Source organism: Mizuhopecten yessoensis, unplaced genomic scaffold, assembly GCF_002113885.1.
Source record: "Mizuhopecten yessoensis strain PY_sf001 unplaced genomic scaffold, ASM211388v2 scaffold7817, whole genome shotgun sequence".
NCBI lineage: Eukaryota > Metazoa > Mollusca > Bivalvia > Pectinida > Pectinidae > Mizuhopecten > Mizuhopecten yessoensis.
This window is the reverse complement of record NW_018407237.1, coordinates 100025-125288: the sequence shown is the minus strand read 5'-3', so window position 1 is coordinate 125288 and position 25264 is coordinate 100025. Positions and strand designations below refer to the sequence as shown.

General features: G+C 38.4%; 2 protein-coding genes across 5 annotated transcripts in view; one reads left to right on the top strand and one right to left on the bottom strand.

Annotated features, from left to right (window-relative positions):
- The first annotated feature begins 6237 nt into the window (after positions 1-6237).
- On the top strand, positions 6238-10382 carry LOC110454374 (uncharacterized PPE family protein PPE16-like). The gene is made up of 3 exons (XM_021503841.1): positions 6238-6376; positions 7662-7877; positions 8088-10382. The coding sequence occupies exons 1-3, from the start codon at positions 6238-6240 to the stop codon at positions 8414-8416; spliced, it is 684 nt and encodes a 227-aa protein (XP_021359516.1). The 3' UTR covers positions 8417-10382.
- Positions 10383-15091: 4709 nt separating this feature from the next.
- Positions 15092-25264, bottom strand: part of LOC110454375 (metastasis suppressor protein 1-like) — a 104220-nt gene continuing 94047 nt past the window's right edge. For 3 of the 4 annotated variants that reach the window (XM_021503843.1, XM_021503844.1, XM_021503845.1), the window contains 2 exons: positions 22032-22157; positions 15092-16345 (listed from right to left, as the gene is read on the bottom strand). In XM_021503843.1, the coding sequence (XP_021359518.1) occupies positions 15594-16345; positions 22032-22157 (878 nt within the window). In that variant the 3' untranslated portion in view covers positions 15092-15593. The remainder of the gene's footprint in view (positions 16346-22031; positions 22158-25264) is intronic. The other variant, XM_021503846.1, reaches the window with a different exon arrangement.

Here is a 25264-nt window from a genome sequence, read left to right as displayed (position 1 = left end):
AAAAATTCAAATTGGTTAAATGGTAAGGCTGGTGTTCCACAGGGCTCAATTCTTGGACCTCTTTTATTTCTGATATATATATAAATGACATTGTTAAAGATATACAAGCTAACATAAAGTTATTCGCTGATGACACCTCTCTTTACGTAGCCGTTGATATTCCTAGAGTCGGCGCATATATTCTTAATAGTGACCTAAAACAAATTCATAACTGGTCGCAAAGATGGTTAGTAAATTTTAACCCTTCCAAAACAGAAACCCTGCTCATTAGTAGAAAACCATTAAACCGTTTCATCCTCCCATTAATATGAACAATACTAACATCTCCGAAGTTACTACACACAAGCATTTAGGTATTTTTCTCTCTGGAAATGGTCATTGGAATGAACACATCAGTTATTTGATATCTAAGATTTTACCTAAAATAAATATCTTACGTAAATTTAAATTATCTTTGGACAGGTATAGTCTCCAAACTATGTACTACACTCTTATTCGACCTATATTAGACTATGGCGATATCTTATGGGACTGCCTTACTAAAGCTAAATCTGAATGATTAGAAAATCTTCAATTAGAAGCAGCACGCATAGTCACTGGCGGCACTAGACTAAAAAGTAGAATTTAACTGTATACTGAAACAGGTTGGCTAGACGTAAACAGCACAAGCTTATTCTTTTCCACAAAATGGTTCATGGTCTGGCTCCTCAATATCTTCTAGATATTCTCCCTCAGCGTAACCGTAATTACCACAACCATGATACTCGCACGGGAAATAATTTTCGTCCACTAGTTAGTCATACGAGTCTCTATAATAATTCTTTTTTGCCATCTGTCATCAGTATCTGGAACTCCTTGCCTGACTATGTCAAGAACGACCCTTCAATTTATAAACTTAAAACCTATCTGCGCAAGCCCTCTCACAAAATTATTTTTTTCTACTTTAATGGTACCAGACTGGGGCAGATACATCATGATAGATTAAGAATGGAGTGTAGTTCCCTTAAGTTGTATCTATACCAGAGATATCTAATCGATAGTCCTCTGTGTTCTTGCATGCAAGCAAATGAAACCAATGAACATTATCTATTACATTGTTGTCTTTTTTCTCCACTACGTTTACATACATTTAACGAAATCAATCATCCACTCTCAACTGATTTACTTTTGTTCGAGAATGATGAGCTTACAGATGACGAAAATGCCTTAATTTTTTCATCTGTACAAAACTTCATCATCCATTCTAAAAGATTTGACTAACTTCTATTCATTATACAACGATCCTTTGTTTCACATCACCTATTACCTCTCCTTCTATTCTTATTGGCACGGGCACCCCCACCCTTCCTGTACCCGTCTTCTTTTACTCAAATTTCAAATATCCCTTGAACTACGTTTAAATGTAAGCTACTGTTTTAAGTGTTTATATTTCTTTCCATAGAATTCAGTAACTATGCAATCATGCCTTAAATTAATGAGATAAATTCTCGGAAACGGATTTATATAAGTTATTTCAACCTGTTTCCGGATCCCATTCCTCTGTACTTCGTATGTTATGTGATGTAATGCAACCTAATTAGGAATGAAATAAAGTTTATATTAACTAAGGCTTCTGTTTTGGACAAAAATGAAATGATTAAAGAAAAGTTGGCTCAACATAAAAAGGGTCCATTGACAAGAATGCTTTAATCTATGAAAAGTATTGAAAAAATATAATTATCAAGTAGCTCAACACCTCCCATATCTGACACATATTCTACATGTACAGTAGTGGTTTTGCCATACAGTTTAGTGTGTGTAATGGTTAATATGACTTACAAAGTGTAAGGGTATGAAGACAGTGAAATTGGTATAGAGAGTATACATACATTTTTATGCATGGTATAGAAAAAAATACTGAGTTGTACAATGTAATAAAAAAAAATCACAAACGTTTCTCTTTTTTTCTTATACGCGTGTAGTTTGTCATTGCATATATGCACTTTATGAAAACATTTGAAAAGGGATATTCGTCTCGTGAATATTCCTTTTTACAGAAAGGTTTGNCTTTAGACCAAAGATGGAACAAATCCATTCATTCCTACAGAAGAAGAAGGATTTTAAAGAATTTGTTATATTTCCCCTGTTTGGCCCCACCCCTCAGCCCCCAGGGGGGGCCAGAGCTACGGTTTATACAAAATTGGTTCCCCTTCACCCAAGAATGCTTCAGACCAAATATGGAACATATCCTTTCATTCCTACAGAAGAAGAAGGATTTTAAAGAATTTGCTATATTTCCCCTATTGGGCCCAGCCCCTCAGCCCCCATGGGGGCCAGACCCACTATTTATACAACATTTGTTCCCCTTCCCCCAAGGATGCTTTTGACCAAATTTGGTCAAAATCTGCTCAGTCGTGCTTGACCAGTAGCGTTTTAAAGGAAAAGTTGACGGACGGACGGACGACGGACGCTGCGGTATGGCATAAGCTCACCATGGTCCTTTGGACCAGTTGAGCTAATAAAACTGAGTCCTTTTTGCCCAAGGATGCTCCACATCAAATTTGGTTAAAATATCTACATTCATACAATTGGAGAGGAATTTTAAGTGTTTCCACTCAGGACAAGTAGTGTTTTAAATGAAAAGTTGACGGACAGACAGATGATAGACACCTCACCACTGCATAAGCTTACTGGTCCTTTCGACCAGGTGAGCAATAACAATCATAAATAATACTGGAACAACTGTCACATAAAAACAACAAATAGTGTTTCTTCATATTTTTATTTTATTTTAGCTTCAAAACTTGTATGCATGATATATCAACTGTCCATGACATAATTAATGTGAAATGACATTTACTGATATCTTTCATTTGGTAATCAGGTGAACTATGACATTATCACCCTTTACAATATCATACAAAAAATATCAATGTCCAAAATGTCTCATGCTTATCACTTTCATCATACAAAGTTGAGTAGATAATTATTTGGAACACTCTTCAGAATATGCATCATAATAACCACTAAATAAATATTCTGTTTGATAAACTGTGTTAAGTATGTACTCTGTTGGAACTGGTTGTAAAAAATATTATTTACTCCATCACTTGTCATCTAAATCTTGACAAATCAAATGCATCAACACTTGTTCTTTCTCAACCAATCAAAGGTGTTAACATTTCCCCAGTTTGTCTGATGATATTCAAAAGTGAAAAACATCCTCTACAATGACCTGCTCAGTCAATAGGTTTTATATACATACCACTGACCCACAGTAATCTCAGTTATAGTTTCTGGACACAAAAACATAACAGGAAGAAACACCAATATATGTCTAAATCAATCACAATAAACATGATAATGTGGTTACAAAAACCAGACGCCGAGTGTCTGTATCACTCACCTGGATAATTAAGCAACACTGGGAAAATATTCCCATTAAATATAATACTGCAACTTTTTTTCAAATATTGGCACTGTCTCTCAGCAACAGCTGTCCCTAAAGTTGGTTAAAATCCCTCAATTTGAACAGAAGGAGAAAGATTTTAAATATTAAATATCTCTACATTCCCCCGATTTGGACCCGCCCCTCTGCCCCCTGGACCTATTTGGACCCGCCCCTCTGCCCCCTGGACCTATTTGGACCCACCCCTCTGCCCCCTGGACCTATTTGGACCCGCCCCTCTGCCCTTTGGACCTATTTGGACACACCCTGTGCCCCCTTGACCTATTTGGATCTGCCCCTTGGACCTATTTGGACCCGCCCCTCTGCCCCCTGGACCTGTTTGGACCCGCCCCTCTGCCCCCTGGACCTATTTGGACCCACCCCTCTGGCCCCTGGACCTATTTGGACCCGCCCCTCTGCCCCTTGGAGAGGGTTTGGCACACTCTGTTTATACAAAATTGTGTCCCCATTGCCAGAAGATGCTTTACATCAAATTTGGTTAAAATCCCTCCATTTGTAAGGAATAAAGATTGAACTCAATAGGTTCCTGCCCCTCTACCCTTCCTATTTGCCAAATTCTTGTATTCATTCATCACAATGTTCCCCCTATTAGTCAATTGCCCCTCTCTCCTCAGGAAACCCAACCCTCCATTTGTACAAAACTGAGTCCCCTTTGCCCAAGGATGCTTTTACAAAATTTGGTTAAAATCCCTCCAATCAAGGAGAAGGATTTTAAACATTAACATAAAGTATGACCCCTATTGAGCCCTAATCCTCTGTCCAAAGAGGGCCACACCCTCTGTTTGTACAAAATGGAATCCCCTTTGCCTAAGGAATCCAATTGTACAGATGGAGAGAGATTTTAAATATTTACCTCAAGTTCTACTATTGCCCCCCCAGGACTAGTAGCAGTTTAAACATTTGTTTTTACAACAGACGGACGTTGCGCTACAGCATTAGCTAACTGGTCCTTTAGGCCAGGTGAGCAAAAATAGCTTTTTCATCAAAACTCTTCAAAACAAAGGAATAATTTCAGAAATATGACCATTTCTTTAATTTCAAGATTTCTTTATTTGAACTAAAAGAGAATTGACTTTCACAATTTTGAATCTTGATTTTAGCAAAGGTTAGTTGTAAATATAGCAGAGATTTTAATTCTTGTTCACTTCTAACAATGATACAATATGCTGCAACTCTCTGATATAATATGTATAGTGGTTGCTCTATATATACATAATATGCATAATATATATAGTGGATTGTTTGGATATGGCGGTCATTCTCACCACCATCATTCTCTGGAGTGGTACTACTCTCACGATATATCTGGTTACTTTGTTGATCAAGTTGGTTAATGATAATGAATGAAAACCTGATACACAATATTCATTTGATCCTTTTTAAAACTGTTGAAACCAAGTTTAATTATTATTCTGATTTTAAACTAGAGGTAGTGAGCATGACTCATTCTGCCTCTGTAGAAACAGTGGCCTTGACTATTGACAGATCAAATCCATAATTCACACTTGTCCAAAGCATGTCCACGGCAAACAAACGATACTAATTTAGATCTCTCAGGAGCTATGACCAGAAAGACCAGCATGCTGTGGGTATAAATATTGTGTGACATTCGGGAAATTAAGTTAGGTGTGTTTTCTAAAGTGCAAAGGCCATCCTGTAGCGATCAAACTAATATGTGGCTGTTTCATTTAAAACCATGTTCGGTTCTTTCCAGTGAAAGTTTCCTTGCTACTGTCTATCCATGCATGTGTGTGTTTTGTATAAATATATCAGACCAAACACAGCATGTATACCAGGAAATCGGACTGTCCGACTCCCCTCCTTTATACCGTCCAACACATGTGATGTGGTAACTAAGTAGGTCTAAACTACTTGTTTGCTGGACTACGCAGCGGTGACGGACATTGATCAAGTGTCCATCATAAACATATGTTCATTGTGTGCATTTTATTTAAACCAAATAATAAACACATAGCACAATTATCTAAGAATTGCTGATATTTTTAGACACAACTGCTAAAAATAACACACATGTTACTGTGGGGGGAATCAATGGCAACAGAATGTACCATTTGTGAAAATGGATGGAAAGACAAAACCCCATCTAGGATGGCCACCTGTCGGCTTTTTTGTTTATTCCATCAGTTATTAAAGTAAACATGCACCACTAAAGACCAAGGAAAGCCTTCCTATTAAAATTCATTAAGATCCCTCCATTCCTTTCCGAAAAATAGCGATACCTGTCAAAATCCAACACGGCCACCTGTTGGCTATTTTGTTTATCCGAACAGTCTTTGTGAATAGCACAATTTAGTACCAAGGGAAAATTACATATCACAATAGCCTGATGATGATCTGATGATGGTTTGATAAAGAAGTTTTTACCCTTGTGACCTTGACAGACGGTTAATGATATATTTATAAAGAAACTTTATAACATTATCCGATGTAATTTCTGGCCAAGTAGCAGATCCCTGGGCCCTTCAGCTTTTAAGAAGAAGTGATTCAAAGAACAAAGAGGCCCATTTTACTCAAGGACAAAAATCCCACTTTAAACTAAACCAATAAATTATTTTGGTACCTAATACAAAATGATTTTTTTGGGGGGTCATTGTGCAATAGCATCAGAATTATTCCAAACGTGACTGAATTATTTCCTGTTGAAAATGGAAAAAATAAATTCAAAAGTGTTATTTGCCTACATAAAACACTGTAAATTGTATCCCCTTCCATCAAGGGAGAACACCCTGTAAATTGTATCCCTTCCATCAAGGGAGAACAGCCTGTAAATGGTATCCCCTTCCATCAAGGGAGAACAGCCTGTAAATTGTATCCCTTCCATCAAGGGAGAACAGCCTGTAAATTGTATCCCTTCCATCAAGGGAGAACAGCCTGTAAATGTCCCCTTCCATCAAGGGAGAACAGCCTGTAAATTGTATCCCCTTCCATCAAGGGAGAACACCCAAACACTAACCATTCAGGCCCTTCCTTCTACAAAGAGAATTTGACTCTAATACATCTGAGTGTAGAAAAGATTATTAAAAATTTCAGCCAATGTTCTCCCTATTGACTCCAGGGTGAAGCAGGATCTTATTTTTCATCTAATGACCTTTTCATCATAATCATTCAAGCAAAGGTTAAACCATGCAGCAAATGGACCAAATTTACCCGGAATTGTTATTTCCTTATATCAACTGTTAAAATGTATCTTCTCCCAAAAGGAGAATAGACAAATTGGGGTGGGGGTATGAAATTTACAATTTAGATGAGGGATCTAATGAGCTTTCCATCCATGAAGTGTAAAAAATTGGTAAATTTTCCCTTTTGAACATTGTCCTGGTCCTTAGGGTTGAGGCAGGAACCCCAGTTTTACAATTTGGTACTTTCTTCCAAAAAAGACGATTTTTATTAAGTTAGAAAGAAACCAATTCATAGGTTCTTAAGAAGTTAAAAATGTGGGAAGTTCACACACAAAGAACGAGAGACAAGAGACGAATAGTGATTGCAATAGGTTATTTGAGCCTTCATCTCAGGTGACTTGAAACAGTTGATGGATTGACTGAGGAATCATGGAGGGAGATTGCTGACGCTTCCACGCCTAACCTTACATTGACTTTGTGCCACTGGTGACCACAAAATTAATGGACTACAGATGATACTTGACATAGTTAATTCAAAAACAATAGTTTTAATAATTCTGATGTGAGATTAAGTCTAACAGACCTGTAGCAATCATGGCAAGATATTCTCATTAATAACAAAATTACAAAAAAATCCCTATTTTGGGATGTGCCTTTAAGTATCAAGTGGGGCAACACCCCTTTTTATATAACATTATTTTTCCTGATTACAAGGATACTTTCTAGCAAATATTTTTGTTAGCAAAATGTCAACCCTTTTAATGTTTTTATGACCAAAGAACCTTCTGTAAAACTGACCCAGGTACAAACCCTGGTAGTATCCTGTGTTTTCATTTCATGCCTAACAATTAGTTAGGGAATCAGTGCCCAGGAGCAGGGATTGACCCAGAGGCAAATCCTGGTAGATGGAGTATGATTTTTTTTCCCCCATGCCTAGCGATTGTGTCTATAGTTATTTATTAAGTCCCTGGGATGGGGCTATACCCAGAGGTAAATCAGGTAGCATGTATTGGTCTTTTTATGTCTTTTATGTGTATTATTATTAAGAGGAGATTAGGTTCTTTTTTAACTAGTACAGCTTTACACCCAAAAATCCTCTATTGGGGCTCGTTCATCTAGCCCCAGGGTCACACCAACTTCATTTTGCAATCCGGCAACTGTCCAGTCAGGGAAAAACGATCCGGCAACTGTCCAGTCAGGGGCATACAATCCGGCTACCGTCCAGTCAGGGACAAACGATCCGGCTATCGTTCAGTCAGGGATAAACGATCTGGCTATCGTTCAGTCAGGGACAAACGATCTGGCAACTGTCGAGTCAGGGGCATACAATCCGGCTACTGTCCAGTCAGGGACAAACGATCCGGCTATCTTTCAGTCAGGGACAAACGATCCGGCAACTGTCGAGTCAGGGGCATACAATCCGGCTACTGTCCAGTCAGGGACAAACGATCCGGCTATCGTTCAGTCAGGGAGAAACGATCTGGCTATCGTTCAGTCAGGGACAAACGATCTGGGTGCCGTCCATTCAGGGACAAACGATCCGGCTATCGTTCAGTCAGGGACAAACAATCCGGCTACTGTCCAGTCAGGGACAAACGATCCGGCTATCGTTCAGTCAGGGATAAACGATCTGGCTATCGTTCAGTCAGGGACAAACGATCTGGGTGCCGTCCATTCAGGGACAAACGATTCGGCTACCGTCCAGTCAGGGACAAACGATCCGGCTACCGTCCAGTCAGGGACAAATGATCCGGCTACCGTCCAGTCAGGGACAAACGATCCGGCTACTGTCCATTCAGGTACAAAGGAACTGGCTACCGCCCAGTAAGGGACAAACGATCCGGCTACCGTCCATTCAGGTACAAAGGAACTGGCTACCGTCCAGTCAGGGACAAACAATCCGGCTACCATCCATTAAGGTACAAACGATCCGGCTACCGTCCATTCAGGTACAAAGGAACTGGCTACCGTCCATTCAGGTACAAAGGAACTGGCTACCGCCCAGTCAGGGACAAAGGATCTGGCTACTGTCCAGATGAAGGTGGCTACAAACTGACATGTACACTACACTCAAGTCTAAGACTATTTGACACACATTTAACAACTTTGTACTTTGCACTAAGGGTGTTACATAATAGATCTAGTTCTTCAGTAAATTTGTTCCACAATCAATAAGGTCTCAACTGATGACAGCAGATAAATGATTCTATAAAGCAATTGATACAACTTTTAAGTAAATACACAATAAAATCTTTCAATCTTAAGTAAAATGATAGATCTTGGATTATCCTCAAAGTAAATGCAATGATAATTTATTTCATGATAAGACAATTATTTATAAAAATGGTTAAAACAACAAGCTTTTCTTCAAGCATTGGGGAGAGATAACAAGAGGCCCAATGGGTCTTAACGCTCACATGAACTACATTCATAAGTATAGTTAACTTTTGATTTTGGAACCTTCCTGTAAAATTTCATTGAAGTTGGTTCAGTGGTTTTTGAGAATAAGGTTTACGTATGACGGAGACGACAGATGCAAGCTGAAAATGTATTGTAAGTAACCAAAAAGACCAGTTATCAAGAATATTGAATGCAATCAGGTCATTCTAGCATTTAAAAAAATATTGACACTGGGATGAAGAAGAAACAAAGGGCCTTTACTGCTCACTAGGGTCTTTCCAATGCTTGAAATGAAATTCATGGAGATTGTTAAAAAATAAATATATGCTGAGTATGACTCTAAACCGCTGAAAACAACTCACTAAGCCACAATGTGCTGGGGTCTAGACTCTAAACCGCTAAAAACACCTCCCTAAGCCACAATGTGCCGAGTCTAGACTCTAAACCACTGAAAACAACTCACTAAGCCACCATGTGCTGTTGTCTAGACTCTAAACCGCTAAAAACACCTCCCTAAGCCACAATGTGCCGAGTCTAGACTCTAAACCACTGAAAACAACTCACTAAGCCACCATGTGCTGTTGTCTAGACTCTAAACCGCTGAAACCAACTCACTAAGCCACAATGTGCTGAGTCTAGACTCTAAACCGCTGAAAACAACTCACTAAGCCACAATGTGCTGAGTCTAGACTCTAAACCACTAAAAACAACTCACTAAGTCACAATGTGCTGATGTCTAGACTCTAAACCGCTGAAAACAACTCACTAAGCCACAATGTTCTGTTGTCTAGACTCTAAACCGCTGAAAACAACTCACTAAGCCACAATGTGCCGAGTCTAGACTCTAAACCACTGAAAACAACTCACTAAGCCACAATGTGCTGATGTCTAGACTCTAAACCGCTGAAAACAACTCACTAAGCCACGATGTGCTGAGTCTAGACTCTAAACCACTAAAAACAACTCACTAAGCCACAATGTGCTGATGTCTAGACTCTAAACCGCTGAAAACAACTCACTAAGCCACAATGTGCTGATTCTAGACTCTAAACCACTGAAAACAACTCACTAAGCCACAATGTGCTGAGTCTGCAGAGTGAGCTGTAAGACAATATTAAGACTAAATAGAATCTGAAAGTGCAGGCAGTCAGAGGGATGTTTACACATTCCTCCCCTTAGTGGATGTTAAAATGGGGTCATAAAGATGACTCTGTACATAAAACCAGCATCCTAACAGTATTATTAAGTGAACAGTGAGCCATTACAAAACTTTAACCCAAACTTTAAGCTTCAGATTTTGGCCAAGATAGTTAAAGTCCAAAACATGTCAAAAATTCTCCGAAAAAATAAAATTATATTCCATTTTCAATCCACAGCATTAATGCTAGACCCCTAAAGAACCTCTATGCTGAGAATCAGCATCCTAACATCATTATTAAGTGAATGGTAAGCCATTACAAAACTTTAACCCAAACCTTAACCTGCAGATTTTGGCGACGGACGGACGGTCGGACGGACGCAGACAAAACCTATAGTCCCCCCGGTTTCACAGGTAGGTGACTAATAACAAAATACAAAGTAACCATGACACTGCCCTCCAATGGGTCAATTAAACAGTTTAATACCATATTCCTTGATCACAGTGTATCACGTGAAAGCTTCTTGTTGAATCCTTTGTTTATAAAAGGTGACTCACCTCGGCCCAACGATCCTCTTGACAACCTCTTGTTTTAAAGGTGACTCACCTCGGCCCAACGATCCTCTTGACAACCTCTTGTTTTAAAGGTGACTCACCTCGGCCCAACGATCCTCTTGACAACCTCTTGTGTTAAGGATTTACCTACAGGATCCGTTCAATCTGAAGATGCTCTTATCAAATAAGGTTAAAATCTCTTTTATTCAAGGAGTAGAATTTTCAAGTTTTAACTATATTCTCCCTATTTGGTCCTGACCCAGGGTGTTTTTTTTGGGCGGGGGAGGGGCTAAAAGCAAAGGCTAAAAGCTGTTAAATGTTGTAGTCATGTAGTGATGTTATCTAGAAATATATAAATGTGATTAAACACAAGACACCAATAAATAGTAATAAAACCTCAGTTGTGTACATATTTGTATATACAACTTAAGTCTAAATCTACAAAATAGTGCCTTATTATTGACAAATATCAGCGTTTGAGTAAGATCTGGCTGTCCCCCTTATAAAGCTCACTTCCCTCATTGACTATTATCTTCTATATCTTAAACCAGGCGTGTGATTATGAGGATAAACTAGACAACAACAAACAACACAATTCATCAAAACTTAATTATTATGCAAGTTGGTAATATGATTACAGGTGTTTGGGGTGAAGAGTTTACAAACAAGCTCATGACTTGTTGTTTAGATTTATTCCCAATTATATATACAAATGTAGACTTATAGTGGGTATTTTGTGTTATACTCATATTGCCATGTGTCTTCACCATGATATAGTATACTGCCCAGGTGCCTTAACAGCTCACCTGGTGTATAGTTTTCAGTTTATAACCGATTAAATACTTACAGATTTTACAAAAGGGTACAAGAAGTATAAGTTGTAACATGAACTAAAGCCCCACTGCCCAGACATTCATGGTAGCATTGGGTGGACCCGGATATGAACTAAAGCCCCACTGCCCAGACATTCATGGTAGCATTGGGTGGACCCGGATATGAACTAAAGCCCCACTGCCCAGACATTCATGGTAGCATTGGGTGGGCCCAGACATGAACTAAAGCCCCACTGCTCAGACATTCATGGCAGCATTGGGTGGGCCCAGACATGAACTAAAGCCCCACTGCCCAGACATTCATGGTAGCATTGGGTGGGCCCAGACAAGAACTAAAGCCCCACTGCCCAGACATCATGGTAGCATTGGGTGGGCCCAGACATGAACTAAAGCCCCACTGCCCAGACATTCATGGTAGCATTGGGTGGGCCCAGACATTTATAGTAGCTCAAACTCTTATTACTTATTATTAAGACAATCTTAACTCAAAGTATTTCTCCAGTCCCGGCCAAGCCTACTTTTTCTTAATTATTCGATCTATCTAGCTATATGTTATACTCCACAGAGACCAAAATGGCTTTAATGCGGAGGGGGAAAAGATTATTAAAACTCTATTAAATTGAACTTGAAAAATTTGGATATCCTGAAGTGAAATATTGATTTCAATAGCATAAATCCTTCATGAAAGTAACACTTATCTTGAAGCTTTTCTTAATTTTCACATAAGTTTTAAAAAGCTTAAATACATATTAGATGGAAAGGTACATTTTTTACACCCAAGGTTACAACACTGCATAACCAGAAAGTTGGTCACAATGCACAGTCATACATAGATGAGCCCCACAACTAAAATCACAACCTAGGCCTGGTTCGCCGGTTCATGTTTTTACAGGAGTTTGTGTGGCTTTGATAATCAATTGATAGATTATAGGAACACAACAATAGTTACTGTTGAGTACGTCGTATTGAGGAGGTGTCAAGTGTCATATTGGTATTGATGTATTAGTGCCCGATGTAATCTGTACTGAATTAGAATATGAATTTAGTTAATGACAGCAGCTACATGCACACTCCAACACAGTGATCTGTGTGAAGAAAGTTGCGCACTTTCATTTCCGCATTTGAAGCTTGAGGTCAAAGACAGCATGTAAGTTTTGAAGTGCTTTCTGTTAACAAGTGTGTTCCGGATAACGAACATAATAGTTAATTCTTAATTCTAATAACTTCTTCTATATTTTATATACTCTAATATCATGACTGTTTGATTCCACTCAAATTTGGTTAAATTACGATCAGCAGTTGAGAAAAAGTGGTTTCAATAACTTGTTGGTTGATGGACAGAAAACGGATGCCACAGTATAGGATAAGGTCACCTGGACAAGGTGAGCTAATGATACAATATGACCTGGTATACTATATATTGACGCCCACCATCTCAAGATCTTAATCAGTTCTATGTAAGATTGGCGCCCACCATCTCAAGATCTTAATCAGTTCTAGGTAAGGTTGGCACCCACCATCTCAAGATCTTAATCAGTTCTATGTAAGATTGGCGCCCACCATCTCAAAATCTTAATCAGTTCTATGTAACGTTGGCACCCACCATCTCAAAATCTTAATCAGTTCTATGTAAGATTGGCGCCCACCATCTCAAGATCTTAATCAGTTCTATGTAAGGTTGGCACCCAACATCTCAAAATCTTAATCAGTTCTATGTAAGGTTGGCACCCACCATCTCAAGATCTTAATCAGTTCTATGTAAGATTGGCGCCCACCATCTCAAAATCTTAATCAGTTCTATGTAAGGTTGGCACCGCCACCATCTCAAGATCTTGATCAGGTTCAAGGTTGAATATATTAAAATGGACTTAATTAAGTAACAGGCAAAACTTCAGAAAGCCTGTCAGAAGTGTTAAACACCACTGGACCTTTAGACCAGGTGAGCTACAACTAAGCAACAGAGGGAACGATTATGGAAAGATCACATCAGAACTTTTTGAGAAATAATGATAAAAATCTCTAACCATTAAAATCCCAGATGATCGTCTGTAGCCATCTTGTTCCTCTGATCAGTCTTGTTATTCAATACGCACAACTAAAGACTAAGGAAAACCAACATATGAAATTTGAGAAAGATCCCTTCAGTGTGTTTTGAGAAATATTGACCATATAATTGTTTAAGATGACAAATCATAGACAAAAGGCATTTGAATAGCCCACCATCTGATGACAGTGAGTTAAAAAACCATGTAGTGGTATAAAACCTCCTGTAGTCACCCCAGACCTCCTGAACAACTATATTTATATAGCATTGAGTCGCGTTAGCCAAAGGATGCTCTGGGCTCCATCTGTGGAGAACAATCCTGTACTAAAGGAGCAGATCGATGTTTAGACATTTAACTCCATTTCCCCTATTTACTCTCATGCTTCTGACCCAGTTGGGAACTCTCCAAGGATGCTCCAGACCAAATTTGATTAAAATGCCTTCACCCGTCCTGACAGAGTAAGATAAGTTTTATCCTTACTTGCCCTGTTTAGCTCCGCCCCTCTGCACTCTAGATCTCTGTTCTTTTAGTGCTTCAGATCAAATTTATTTGAAATACACTTTAAAGGAAAAGTAAAAGTTGACAACAAACAGACTGAGAAAAAGTTGTTAAAAGAAAACAAAGTTGACGCCGGAAGATATGCCACAGCATAAACTCATTTAGCCTTTTGAGCAAGTTGAGCTAACAATTAGCCAATTTAATCTAGAACAATAGGCCCAAGGGCCTTAGCGGTCACCTGAGTTATATAGGTACCGGTGGCTCAATTTTATTGTTATGATGTGAAATGGAAATCAACATGCAAACTAAGTGAAATACAATAAGTGTTATTTCCCTATATAAACCATCAAAATAGAATCTCCTCCTCAACGGAGAACAGATGATCAAATGGTAATAATATACCCAAAAGTGTTATTTACCTATACAAATTATTAAAAAAAACTTTACCATCTCCCTCGGGGAGAGCCAGAGCAGATGACATGGGGGGTAATGACATTTATAATTTAGTTAATGCACCAAAGGACCTTTCCATCCAAGAATAGTATTTTATTCTAGTACAATATATCTCAGTCTGAAGAAGACTATTTTTTTAACTTGAGCAATTTTACCCATTTGGACCCCACCCCTCCGGTCCCTGGGGCCAGGCAGGATATTCTGTTCTCATGCCATTGAATTGCTATCTCATGATAATTATTTCCAATAAGTTTGAATAAGTTTTAGCTGAGAAGAGACAAAATATACCCAAAAGTGTGTGTGTTGAATTTCCATCCATGAATAAAATTTGATTGTAACAAGTTCATTTGAATTGAAGAAGATTTTTGAAATATTGGTTATTTTTCCATTTTTGGGCCCTGCCCTGGCCCCTTGTGTGGGGCAGGAATCCCAATTAAACTTTCACTATCAAAATCAAATATGGCTGCCTGTCAGCCATGTTGTTTATCCGATCAGTCTCAAAAGTTGCCCTGCACAGCTAGGACCAAGGGGAACCTATAGATAAAATATAAGAAAGATCCCTCCAGTACTTTCAGAGAAATAGCGAAAACAAACTTTCACTATCAAAATCCAATAAGGCTGCCTGTCGTTTATCCAATCAGTCTCAAAAGTTGCCTTGCACAGCTAAGTACCAAGGGGAACCTAGATATAAAATTTGAGAAAGATCCCTCTGGTACTTCTTGAGGAATACCGATAACAAGAGCTCTTAAAGGACGGACGACGGACGGTGGACAGCGGACGGACGGACGGACCACAGACCACGGACGCAGGGTGATTTAAATAGCCCACCATCAGATGATGGTGGGCTAAAAAAGTTACAGACAATGGGCGACGAAGGACGAAAAGCAATTGGAATAGGTGACCTTTGAGCCTTTGACTCAATGTTCACACATCCAAAAATAAATGGAAAAAGGAATAAAAAGTATGTTGAAATGTCTCACAGTACAGCTGTGAGCAGGGTAGATAACCCCTGTGATTCCACCAGTATTCAATACCTGGGCATATAAATATTCATTTAAAAAAACCCACAAAGCACTCTCTCCCCTAGCATTCCGACCCATCATCGGTAGAAGTCACTCGTCGTAGTTTGGGTCCAAGTTTGAGTTCTGATAATAAGGAAGCTCGGACATTTTCTGGATTTTCCCCTTGGGAATGGGGCTTCGGTTTGATGGGTGGAGGGCAACTATACACCTTTTCTATCTCCTCCAGCTCCCACTCTGTTGGGGGCGGAGGCAAGTCAACATCCATGTTTGGTGGTGGAGAGGATGGAGCATTCCCCTGTTTTTTCAATCCAATCCCTGGTATGCCTGGGGGAGGATCTGTTGGTGCATCAGTTCCACCAACTCTTTTACAATGTGGATTCACAATCTGCCTTGAAAGTGGATGCTGTCCTCTTTGATTGTTAATGCCACCATGGGGCAGTGGCTGTGGCATGTGTTGTGAGGGTGTAGGCGGTGCTGACAGTGTTATGTGCTGGGTGCCTGTGGTAGCGTAAGGATTAGCTTGTAGTAGCTGGTTCTGCTGTTGATGCCGTGACTGGATGCTCTGTTGTATTGTCTGCAGATCAGCATATGCAGGCTCTGACAGACCCCCAGAACTGCTACTGCGTCGGTGCCCTGAGGAAGCTGGAGGATGTACTTTGTGTGCCATGTCACGTGGTGGGGTCTTCCTCAGACGCTGGACAATAGGTGGTGCAGCTGCTGTACTTATGGAGGATGACCTACGCACAGGAGGGGGCGGTTTGGGAGGGTTCATCGAGGGCCGTCTTGCTACCTGTGAGCCGGACACAGGGATACCTGTATGACAGAAACAAAACTTGAGAAATCAGATTAACTCTACAGCTATCAATCATATTAACTCTACAGCTATAACTCTACAGCTATCAATCATATTAACTCTACAGCTATCAATCAGATAGGTCTTGTATCTAATATTATTCTATTAGATATAGAAGAGGCTCAATTGGCCTGAAGATGCTCACCTGTTATAAGTGGCCTTTTCACTATAGCACCAAGTTCTTGCCAAATATTTGGACTCTAATTGCCTTGATAGTTACTCAGATGTCAAAGTTCTAGTAATCCATGCCAATAAACTTCATGCTTTTATATCATTTCTTGGTTCTTCAGAGGAAGTCATTTTAGACTCTTTTTAGACCTTTAAATAGATTTTATGCCTATGACCTTGAATGAATAATAATAATAATATACAGCATTTATATAGCGCCCTATATAATTTGTAAAATTACTCTAAGGCACTTTACAACATATGGATAATAGTAATGGTTATAATTGTTAAAACAAACAACAAAGGCTTGCAATCACTTGCATACATTTAACAAGCAATGTGCACATAATTGAACAAATAAAAGGGTGGTATTTACATGACGTCTTTGCAAAGATTCTAAAATGCAGACGTGAAGAGGTGAGTTTTTATGTCCCTCTTGAACTTGGCCAGGGTATTCGACTTCCTAATAGCAGATGGTAAGCTATTCCACAACGTAGCCGAAACCCTCCCAAAGCATCTGTTTCCGTAGGTCACAGTACGAGATTTTGGGACACACAACAAAGATTCTGACTCCGACCGCAGTGATCTTGACGGCTGATACAGGGTAATAGGTTCCTGTAGGTACTTAGGAGCTGTTCCATTCAGTGCCTTGTATGTGTATACCAGAATTTTGTACTGCGACCTGTATCGTACAGGAAGATCAATGTCGTATCTTTCTGCAACTTTGTAGCACTCATAGCCAGCAAGCTCCTGCCCATACATTATAACTTTAGGCCTGTTTGTAGAACAAGAGTACCCTAGAAGCACATCCCATGGCGATCAGACATACTTAGGATCTTCCGATGCATTACTTTATCTGAATGTATGAAAATATGGAAATGCATGGAACAACCCCCCACATTTTTACTTTTTTAATTATTAAGGTTGAGAACTATTGCTAGAATGAAGTGAGTTCAATCAACTTAAGGAAACTCAAGTTATTGCACGAAAACCTTGTTTCGGACACAACCAACGCCGACAAAGTGATAACTATATGTCGCCTCGTGTTGCAGGCGACACAAACATTGTCCCTTTTTGCCAATAATTAATCTATTCTACATCATCAAAACCAAAGGTATTTCTATTGTTCATTAATTACTGGTAGATGTCACTATTATTTAAGGGGAAATTCAGAATCCTGTCCTATTTGACCAAGCTATTGTGCGAAAACTGTCAACCAATCAGATAGCAGTATGGTAATATATATGTGCAGGTTTTGTTCATCTTTAAGCTTAACACTTTGTCCTTGAATAATATAAATATTGACAAAGATTCCTCAGAATTATTGTGCTGAAGCTGTCAACCAATCAGAGATCAGTAAGCTTATTAACATACCAAGTTTCATAAAAAAATGAATGATATTAAAGCAAGATATCTTGCAGAATCTTGAGTTTAGATATTGATTAATCTGAGCACAGTGTGACAGCAAGAGGCCCAATGGGACTGCATCACTCACCTGGTAGTAACATCACACTTGTAACCTTAAAGCGGACTAATATAAATCTACAGGCAAAATATAAGTATGCATGACTCTAAGTCATTAAAAAGAAACTGTTAAAAGGTTTTAACAAGGTCATGAAGTTGAAATTTTTTTTAGCCCTTCATCCCATCATTCAACTTGCATAATATCATTACCCTAGATCTCTTGTTTCTTGAAATGAAGACGTTTTAAGGTTTATAAACATTTGACCAGATGTAGCCTTGAAAGTGTGTCAAGGTCATTCACATGAACAAACTTAATACCTCTTCATCAGAGCATGAAACTGGCCAAATATCATAAAGGAAATTCTTTAAATGTTTTTAACACATTTGAAACCTGTGACCTTGAATATGGGTGAAGGTTTATCATTTGAACACCCCCTTAGTTCTTTATCTGAGCATGTAACTGGTCTGAGATATCATCATCTAGGCCTTTTGGACTAAGTTGTTCAAAACCTTTTAATATACTTAACACATTTAAACATGTTTTTAATATGCTGGGCCCAGTGACCTTGAAATGTCAACATTTGGTAGCTCTTCAACTGAGCCTGTTCCTGACCAAATATCATCACCCTAAACCTTTTGGTTATTCAAGGGAAATTGCTTAAACTTTGAACATATTTGACCTCTGTAACCTTGAATATGAGTGAAGGTAATTCATTTGAACAAACATGATAGGCTTCCACCAAGCATATTACTAGCCATATAGTATCACCATAGGCCTGTTGGTTCTTTAGAAGAAGTTATTTATAGTTTTTTTTTAAAAATTGACCACTGTGACCTTGAATAATGTTAAAGGTCATTCATTGGAACAAACTTGGTAGCCCTTCATCCCAGCATGCTACTGGCCAAATATAATCACCCTGGGTATTTTGGTTATTCAGAAGAAGTTGTTTAAAGTTTTTAACATATTGGACCCCTGTGACCTTAAAAATAAGTGAAGGTAATTTATTTGAACAAACTTGGTAGCCCTTCATCCCAGTTTGCTTCTGGCCAAATATCATCACCCTAGGCCCGCATAATAACAAGCAAATTCGTGGAATTTATATCCCCCGCTTGCAGGACATATTGTAGGTTAACATAATTGAGGTTAGGTTTAAACATGTGAGTATCGTGCTGTTGAGACAAAATGTATAGCTTGAAACTTGAAGAAGCCCTATTATATACCTCATTGATTATCCGTAAATATGCACAAATCCATACATGCCATATCTCACGATTTAGGCGTGAGACTCACGAAAAACAGCTTTCCAAAATGTCTCACGGCGTGGGAACCCATTTCACGCTTTTTGTTGCAAATAATTTGATCTCACGAAAAGAAACAAATTTGGTCAATCTTAGTGAATAAATGATGATGATGATGATAATAGCTACATGGATTCACACTGACCTTGGTCACCGCGAGGTCTGAAGTCACACACCAGCCACTTAAATCACAGGCCAGGCCAATTACAGTAGCAGCATAGATGTGAAAGTTCTGAATGGCCCGGCCAGCGGGGCATGGCTTGATGACTTGCTCACCCTGTGTGAACTGTTAAGCAATTAATTCAGTGATCCCACATACAGTTTGGGCTAGTTGCTAATTAATATGTGATGACAGTTGATATTAACATTAAACAGCAACATAAGGAGATGTCAGAGCTGTTAATACCGAAACACTGACATTGAATCCGGAATTCATTCTCTTGCCGTCGGGATGGGATTGAGTGTTAATGAAAATAACATAAACAGAAGGAAACAAGTTTCTTCAGAATTGGATATATAAAAAATAGTATTTATTGGTTATTTTTTTTCCAACAAATTAGAATTAGATATTCCCAATGTTTTGAGATATATTTTTTCTAACCTGGGTTAATAAGGACATCCCTGTGGAATTTCTTCTTTTTTTAATTACTATTATTTTTTGCCTTTTATGTGATTTGTTTACTTTTAAATATTGATAGCTTTATCTGGACCGTATCTCATGTGTAAACCTTCCTAAAATCCTTTAAAATATCAAAAAATCTTCAATTTTGGCTCTAACAAAGTAATAAGAGGCTTCAGAATAGCACAAATGATTCAATACTATGATATATGCTATATAATTTATGTTTTAAAAGTCTCACGAATTTCTCACGAATTCAGAGAAAAAATCTCACTATTTTTGACCAAATCTCACTAAAAATAATCACTGATCTCACTATTTTGCACCAGAAAGTTATGGCATGTATGCAAATCACATCGGTTGGCAAACTTAGCATGAGTCGGATGTGCATACGGAATTTGGTTGAAACATCTAAACATTATCTACAGATTTATCACACGAAAACTAAGGAGTGCCCAAGATGGGTGGAAAGACACAGGAACAGGATATTTATCAAGTTTGAAGGATTTTGGCTAATATTTGCTAGAGTTATTAAGCGGAAACGGCAGATAAAGACATTTTTCATTAATCAAGGGGACATTTCTCTGCCAAATGGAGTCCGATTAAAGTGGTTGTCAAACTTGGCCAAGCCCTTAATGCGTTGAACCCTGTTACTAAGTTTGAAGACAATCGGATAATATTTGCAGGAGTTAATGAACAGAAATGGCAGATGATGTTTTTTGTTATTCAAGGGGCCATAACTCCGCCAAATAAAGTTCGCTGAAAGTGGTCATTGAACTTGGCCGAGTCCTAATGACATTTAACCCTGTGACCAAGTTTGAAGAAAATCAGTTAACACTTGTTGTGGTTATTCCTAGTGGAACCGAAACGCAGCAGATGACGTTTTTTCATTATTCAAGGGACCATAACTCCGCTAAAAGGGGTCTGCTGAAAGTGGTCATCAAATTTAGCTGAGCCCTCAAGGCATTAAACGCTGTACCCAATGCTGAACCCAAGTTTAAAGAAAATCGGACAACATTTGTTGTAGTTATTGAACGGAAACAAAACGCAGCAGATAATGATGTTTGTCCTTTTTCAAGGGGCCATAACTCCGCCAAATGGGGTCATTGAACTTGGCCGAGCCCTTAAGGCATTTAACCATGTGACCAAATTTGAAGAAAATCGGTTAACATTTGTTGTTGTTATTGCACGGAAACAAAGCGTGGCAGATAATGACGTTTTTCAATATTCAAGGGGCCATAACTCTGCCAAAAGGGGTCCGCTGAAAGTGGTCATCGAACTTGGCAGAGCCCCTAAAGAAGTTAACCCTGTGACTAGGTTTGAAGAAAATCGGTTAACATTTGTTGTAGTTATTGCACGGAAACGAAATTAATATCCCCCGTTTCGGTGAAAGCGGGGGATAATAATAATAATAAGAAACGAACCAAAAATATTACGTCCCTCAAACTTTGTTAAGGGTACATAATGACATCAACGTCTGCAAATGTAAACATTGCACATTGTATTTTGAAAGCACTCCCTAATGGCCCTGTTTTCCTTTGCAGTCTTTTTAAAACTAATAATAAGATAAGGTCCTAAATTTTCATCCCTATTCCATGCCTTATGGGCCAAACAGCAGCCAGTCCCCCTTTTCTGTCCTTTATGGGCCCCCAAAAGCTTGATATCAAGCCCCTTTTCTGTTTCTTATGGGCCCCTAAAAGCTGCAAGCCCCTTTTCTGTCCCTTATAGACCTAAAAACGCAGCAAGCTGAATTTTCTGTCCTTTATGGACCCCTAAAAACAGCCAGCCAACTTTCTAGCAGCTATAAAATCAGTCTGATGGTTTTTGAGAAAAGATTAGACTGATAACTGAAAATGTATGGTGAAGGATATCACTAGCTTGCTGTGATGGCTACAAAGCTGAGGACAAACACTGATCAAACAGACGCCACGCAACGGCATAAGCCTACTTGCCCTTTGGGCAGGTGAGCTTAATAATATCAAACCAATATTAAATGACCTTGTTTGAGGTTTAAGACTCCTGTTCAGTTTTTTATTCCCGAATACGCCAATCCTCATATCAACACAAATATGCTATGTAACATTACTGATTCAGACCTGCTAAGGAGGCAGGGCGCATGGCTTGCAACTGCCTGTACACATTCCCAATCTCAGAGTTACGAGGAATGGTATAGTACTTCTCAATTTCCGGCACATAATCCAGTTCTGTTGTTAAATCATAATCTGAAAACGACAATACACAGACAACATACACAAGCAACTCAAAACGTGCAGATAGGTCATAACAGAAGTAATAGGGTGCAGACAAAATCAAAATCAGAAACATACATCATGCAGTATACAGGTTTTCATTCTAGTTTGTTCAAATGCTTTGGGTAATATAAAATATCATATTTGCAGGCACAAAAAAACTATTGTTAATTAACATAAAAAACTATAATTATGTCAGTGTGACATTAAAGCCGCTCACCACTTTAAATTTAATTGTTTCAGTAACACGTTGAGCATCAATATCTACTATAATACCTCAGTTATTTGTTCTGTATTCTGCTAATTGAAAATCAGGTCATGTTCATGTGATGATGTTGCCTTTGGAATTTCCAAAATCAATCACCTCTTTAAAAACATTCTCCCTCTCCTCTTTTTTCACCCTCTTTAAGTGTGACGCATTGTTACAATTTTCATTAATTAGCATCCTCCGATGATGCGACATGAGCATTTACGTGCATAATTGCAATCGGTGAATGGATAATAAAGAATAGGTGCATTTGTGCTTGTGAAATGAAAGATAATTAACAGTAGTTGGAAAACATGCATGGAGAAAAGAGACATTGTACTCCTTTTAATTTAATTTATTTTTTACTCATATTAATAATAATTATTAATAAATGTTGTGACTTTATTTACTGTCATTGAATATACAAAATCTCACAAATGTTCTTGGAATATATTTGAATTATATCTCTCAATGCGACTTTACCAGCGTAAGAGTTATGTCCCTTACACCGGATTGGATAATAGACACGGCGCGAATTCTTGTCAAACAGCAGCGGCAGTTGTGTCATGTTCTTAAATTGTTACATTTGCATAAATAAATATACTAGAAAAAGCATGCGGTGTTACAGAAATGTTTGATAAGCATACACAGTTCACATATATTGTCTCGTCTCAAGAGCCATTACCGTTTTCAACCTAAGCACGATATGCCATATTACGTTCCCGTTTGAAACTTCAAAATAGAGGTTATACTTCATCAATCATACAGTTAATAAGTATATTTATTTAGTTCTTCCTTCTACAGACAGCGTCAATGCTTGACAGGCTTCACATGTGCTTTTTCGAATCATATGCGTTTCACACGCGTAAACCACATGGTCATGTTACAATCACTCATATGCTATTCTGATATGGGTCACAACACACATAAACATGTTTAAGTGTGTTGTGACCCATATCAGTATAGCATATGTGTGATTGTAACGTGACCCTGTGATCCGAGGTGCTAAAATGCTCAAACCCAGTGCACGAATTTCACCACCACAACACTGACGTAGAATGCACCGGAGATAAACATTTTGTTTTAAGCAATTATTTAAAGTATAGATTATTATTTGGAGAAGAGTATCAGAAGACTTTATGTAACCCACAGGTGAGTGTCAGAGATTCTACTTCCTATTTACGATAACGAAACTATATAGCGGAAGCATGCAAGTCTGAATTATGCGCATGCACCCCGAACGGAAGTGGGTCCGTCATTTCGTTCTCTGGACAGAATTAATAAGCCGCTCGGCTCTCGCTAAGAGCGGCTTAAAAAGTAAAATATACCAGCTTCATGATTTTTTTGATAAATTTTCCTTTTTTCTGAAGCGTGTTTTCCATTTTGTTTAAAACTAATAGGATTTTTCATTAAGAATTTGGTTGAAATAAGATTAACTACTTAGGAGGAGAAGGCATTTAAAAACTAAGTAACCCAGATGATCCCTCTATAAGTGTATGTATGGATATAGAGTGGAGATCTCTACTGTTTCTATGCTAATACCCAGTGTAACTAAGACCCCAATGGAGTGGTTGGATGCAAGGATTGGTTTGGTTTAGTTTTATTTTGTTTAACGTCCTATTAACAGCTAAGGTCATTTAAGGACGTGCCTCCATGTGTGTTGTGTAAGCATGAATGCATGTAATGTGTGCTAGAGACAGGGTATGTTGGTGTACTTGAGCAAGGACCTGATCCTGGTAGCATGATCATGTTAATCAGAAGATAACACACCATTATGTACCCTTAAATCCTTCCTAATTTATAAGCTTCAGATAACAAGAGGCCCAGAGGGCTTGTATCGCTCACCTGTTTCTTTTGTTACATGAAACTGACATATAGGTAACTTCAGACCAAATTTGGTAATTAACATAAAGGAAATTTTAACATCTCTTAAATGGTTCTTAAGATATTGTTGTTTGAAATTAGAACAGAACCATTTCCAAGAGCAGGACTGCTTGCAGAGCAATTAAAATTTTAATTTCAAAGCTTTTAACCCACTTTCACCTTTGACTCCGGATAGCACTTAAAGTTTACCTTTGACCTCATTACTGTAATATATTAGAGAAAACTATTCACACAGCTGGTCTACATAACATACCCAAGTATCATGACTCTAGTCCAAATGGTTCTTAGAATATTGTTGTTTGAAGTTTGAATATTGAATATTGAATATTTGACCCCTGTGACCTTGAAAGTAGGTCAAGGTCATTTTAATGAGAAAACTTTATCACATTCCACCCCAATTACCTACTGGCAAAATGCCATACCCTGGGCCTTATGGAATTTGAGAAGAAGATTGTTAAAGATTTTAACCCATGTTGACCTTTGACCCCCTGACTAGCACTTAAAGTTTACCTTTGACCTCACTACTGTAATTAAGAAAAAGATTTGCACTGCTGGTCTACATAACAAACCCAGGTATTGCATAGGCACCTATCTATCATGCGCAATGCCATTTTGATAGTTAAATTTAAACAAGAGGCCCATGGGCCTTAACGGTCACCTGAGTCTATAGTATTTATTTTTGTTGTTGAAATATGTACCAATTTGAGTAAAAAATAGTATAATGTTAACTTAACTTTGTCAGGACCATGAGCTGATCATTCCTAGACCAATTTTAAGTGAGATCGGCCTATTAGAACTTAGTAGCAAAATAGCGGCCATGGCAGCCAAATTGTATTTCTGATTGACCCGAAAAATAACAACACTTTGTCAGGACCATGATTCGATCATTCCTACAAAGTTTCAGTTCAATCGGCCAAGTAGATCTTTACTTTAAGTTTGAAATAGTTTA

What these genes read in the sequence shown, in the direction of transcription:
- LOC110454374 (XM_021503841.1), top strand. Translation starts at nt 6,238, where the DNA reads ATGGTATCCCCTTCCATCAAGGGAGAACAGCCTGTAAATTGTATCCCT. An exon ending in CCATCAAGGGAGAACAGCCT is followed by an intron (nt 6,377 to 7,661) that starts GTAAATTGTATC and finishes TTTTTTAACTAG; the next exon opens with TACAGCTTTACACCCAAAAA. An exon ending in TCTGGCTATCGTTCAGTCAG is followed by an intron (nt 7,878 to 8,087) that starts GGACAAACGATC and finishes TCGTTCAGTCAG; the next exon opens with GGACAAACGATCTGGGTGCC.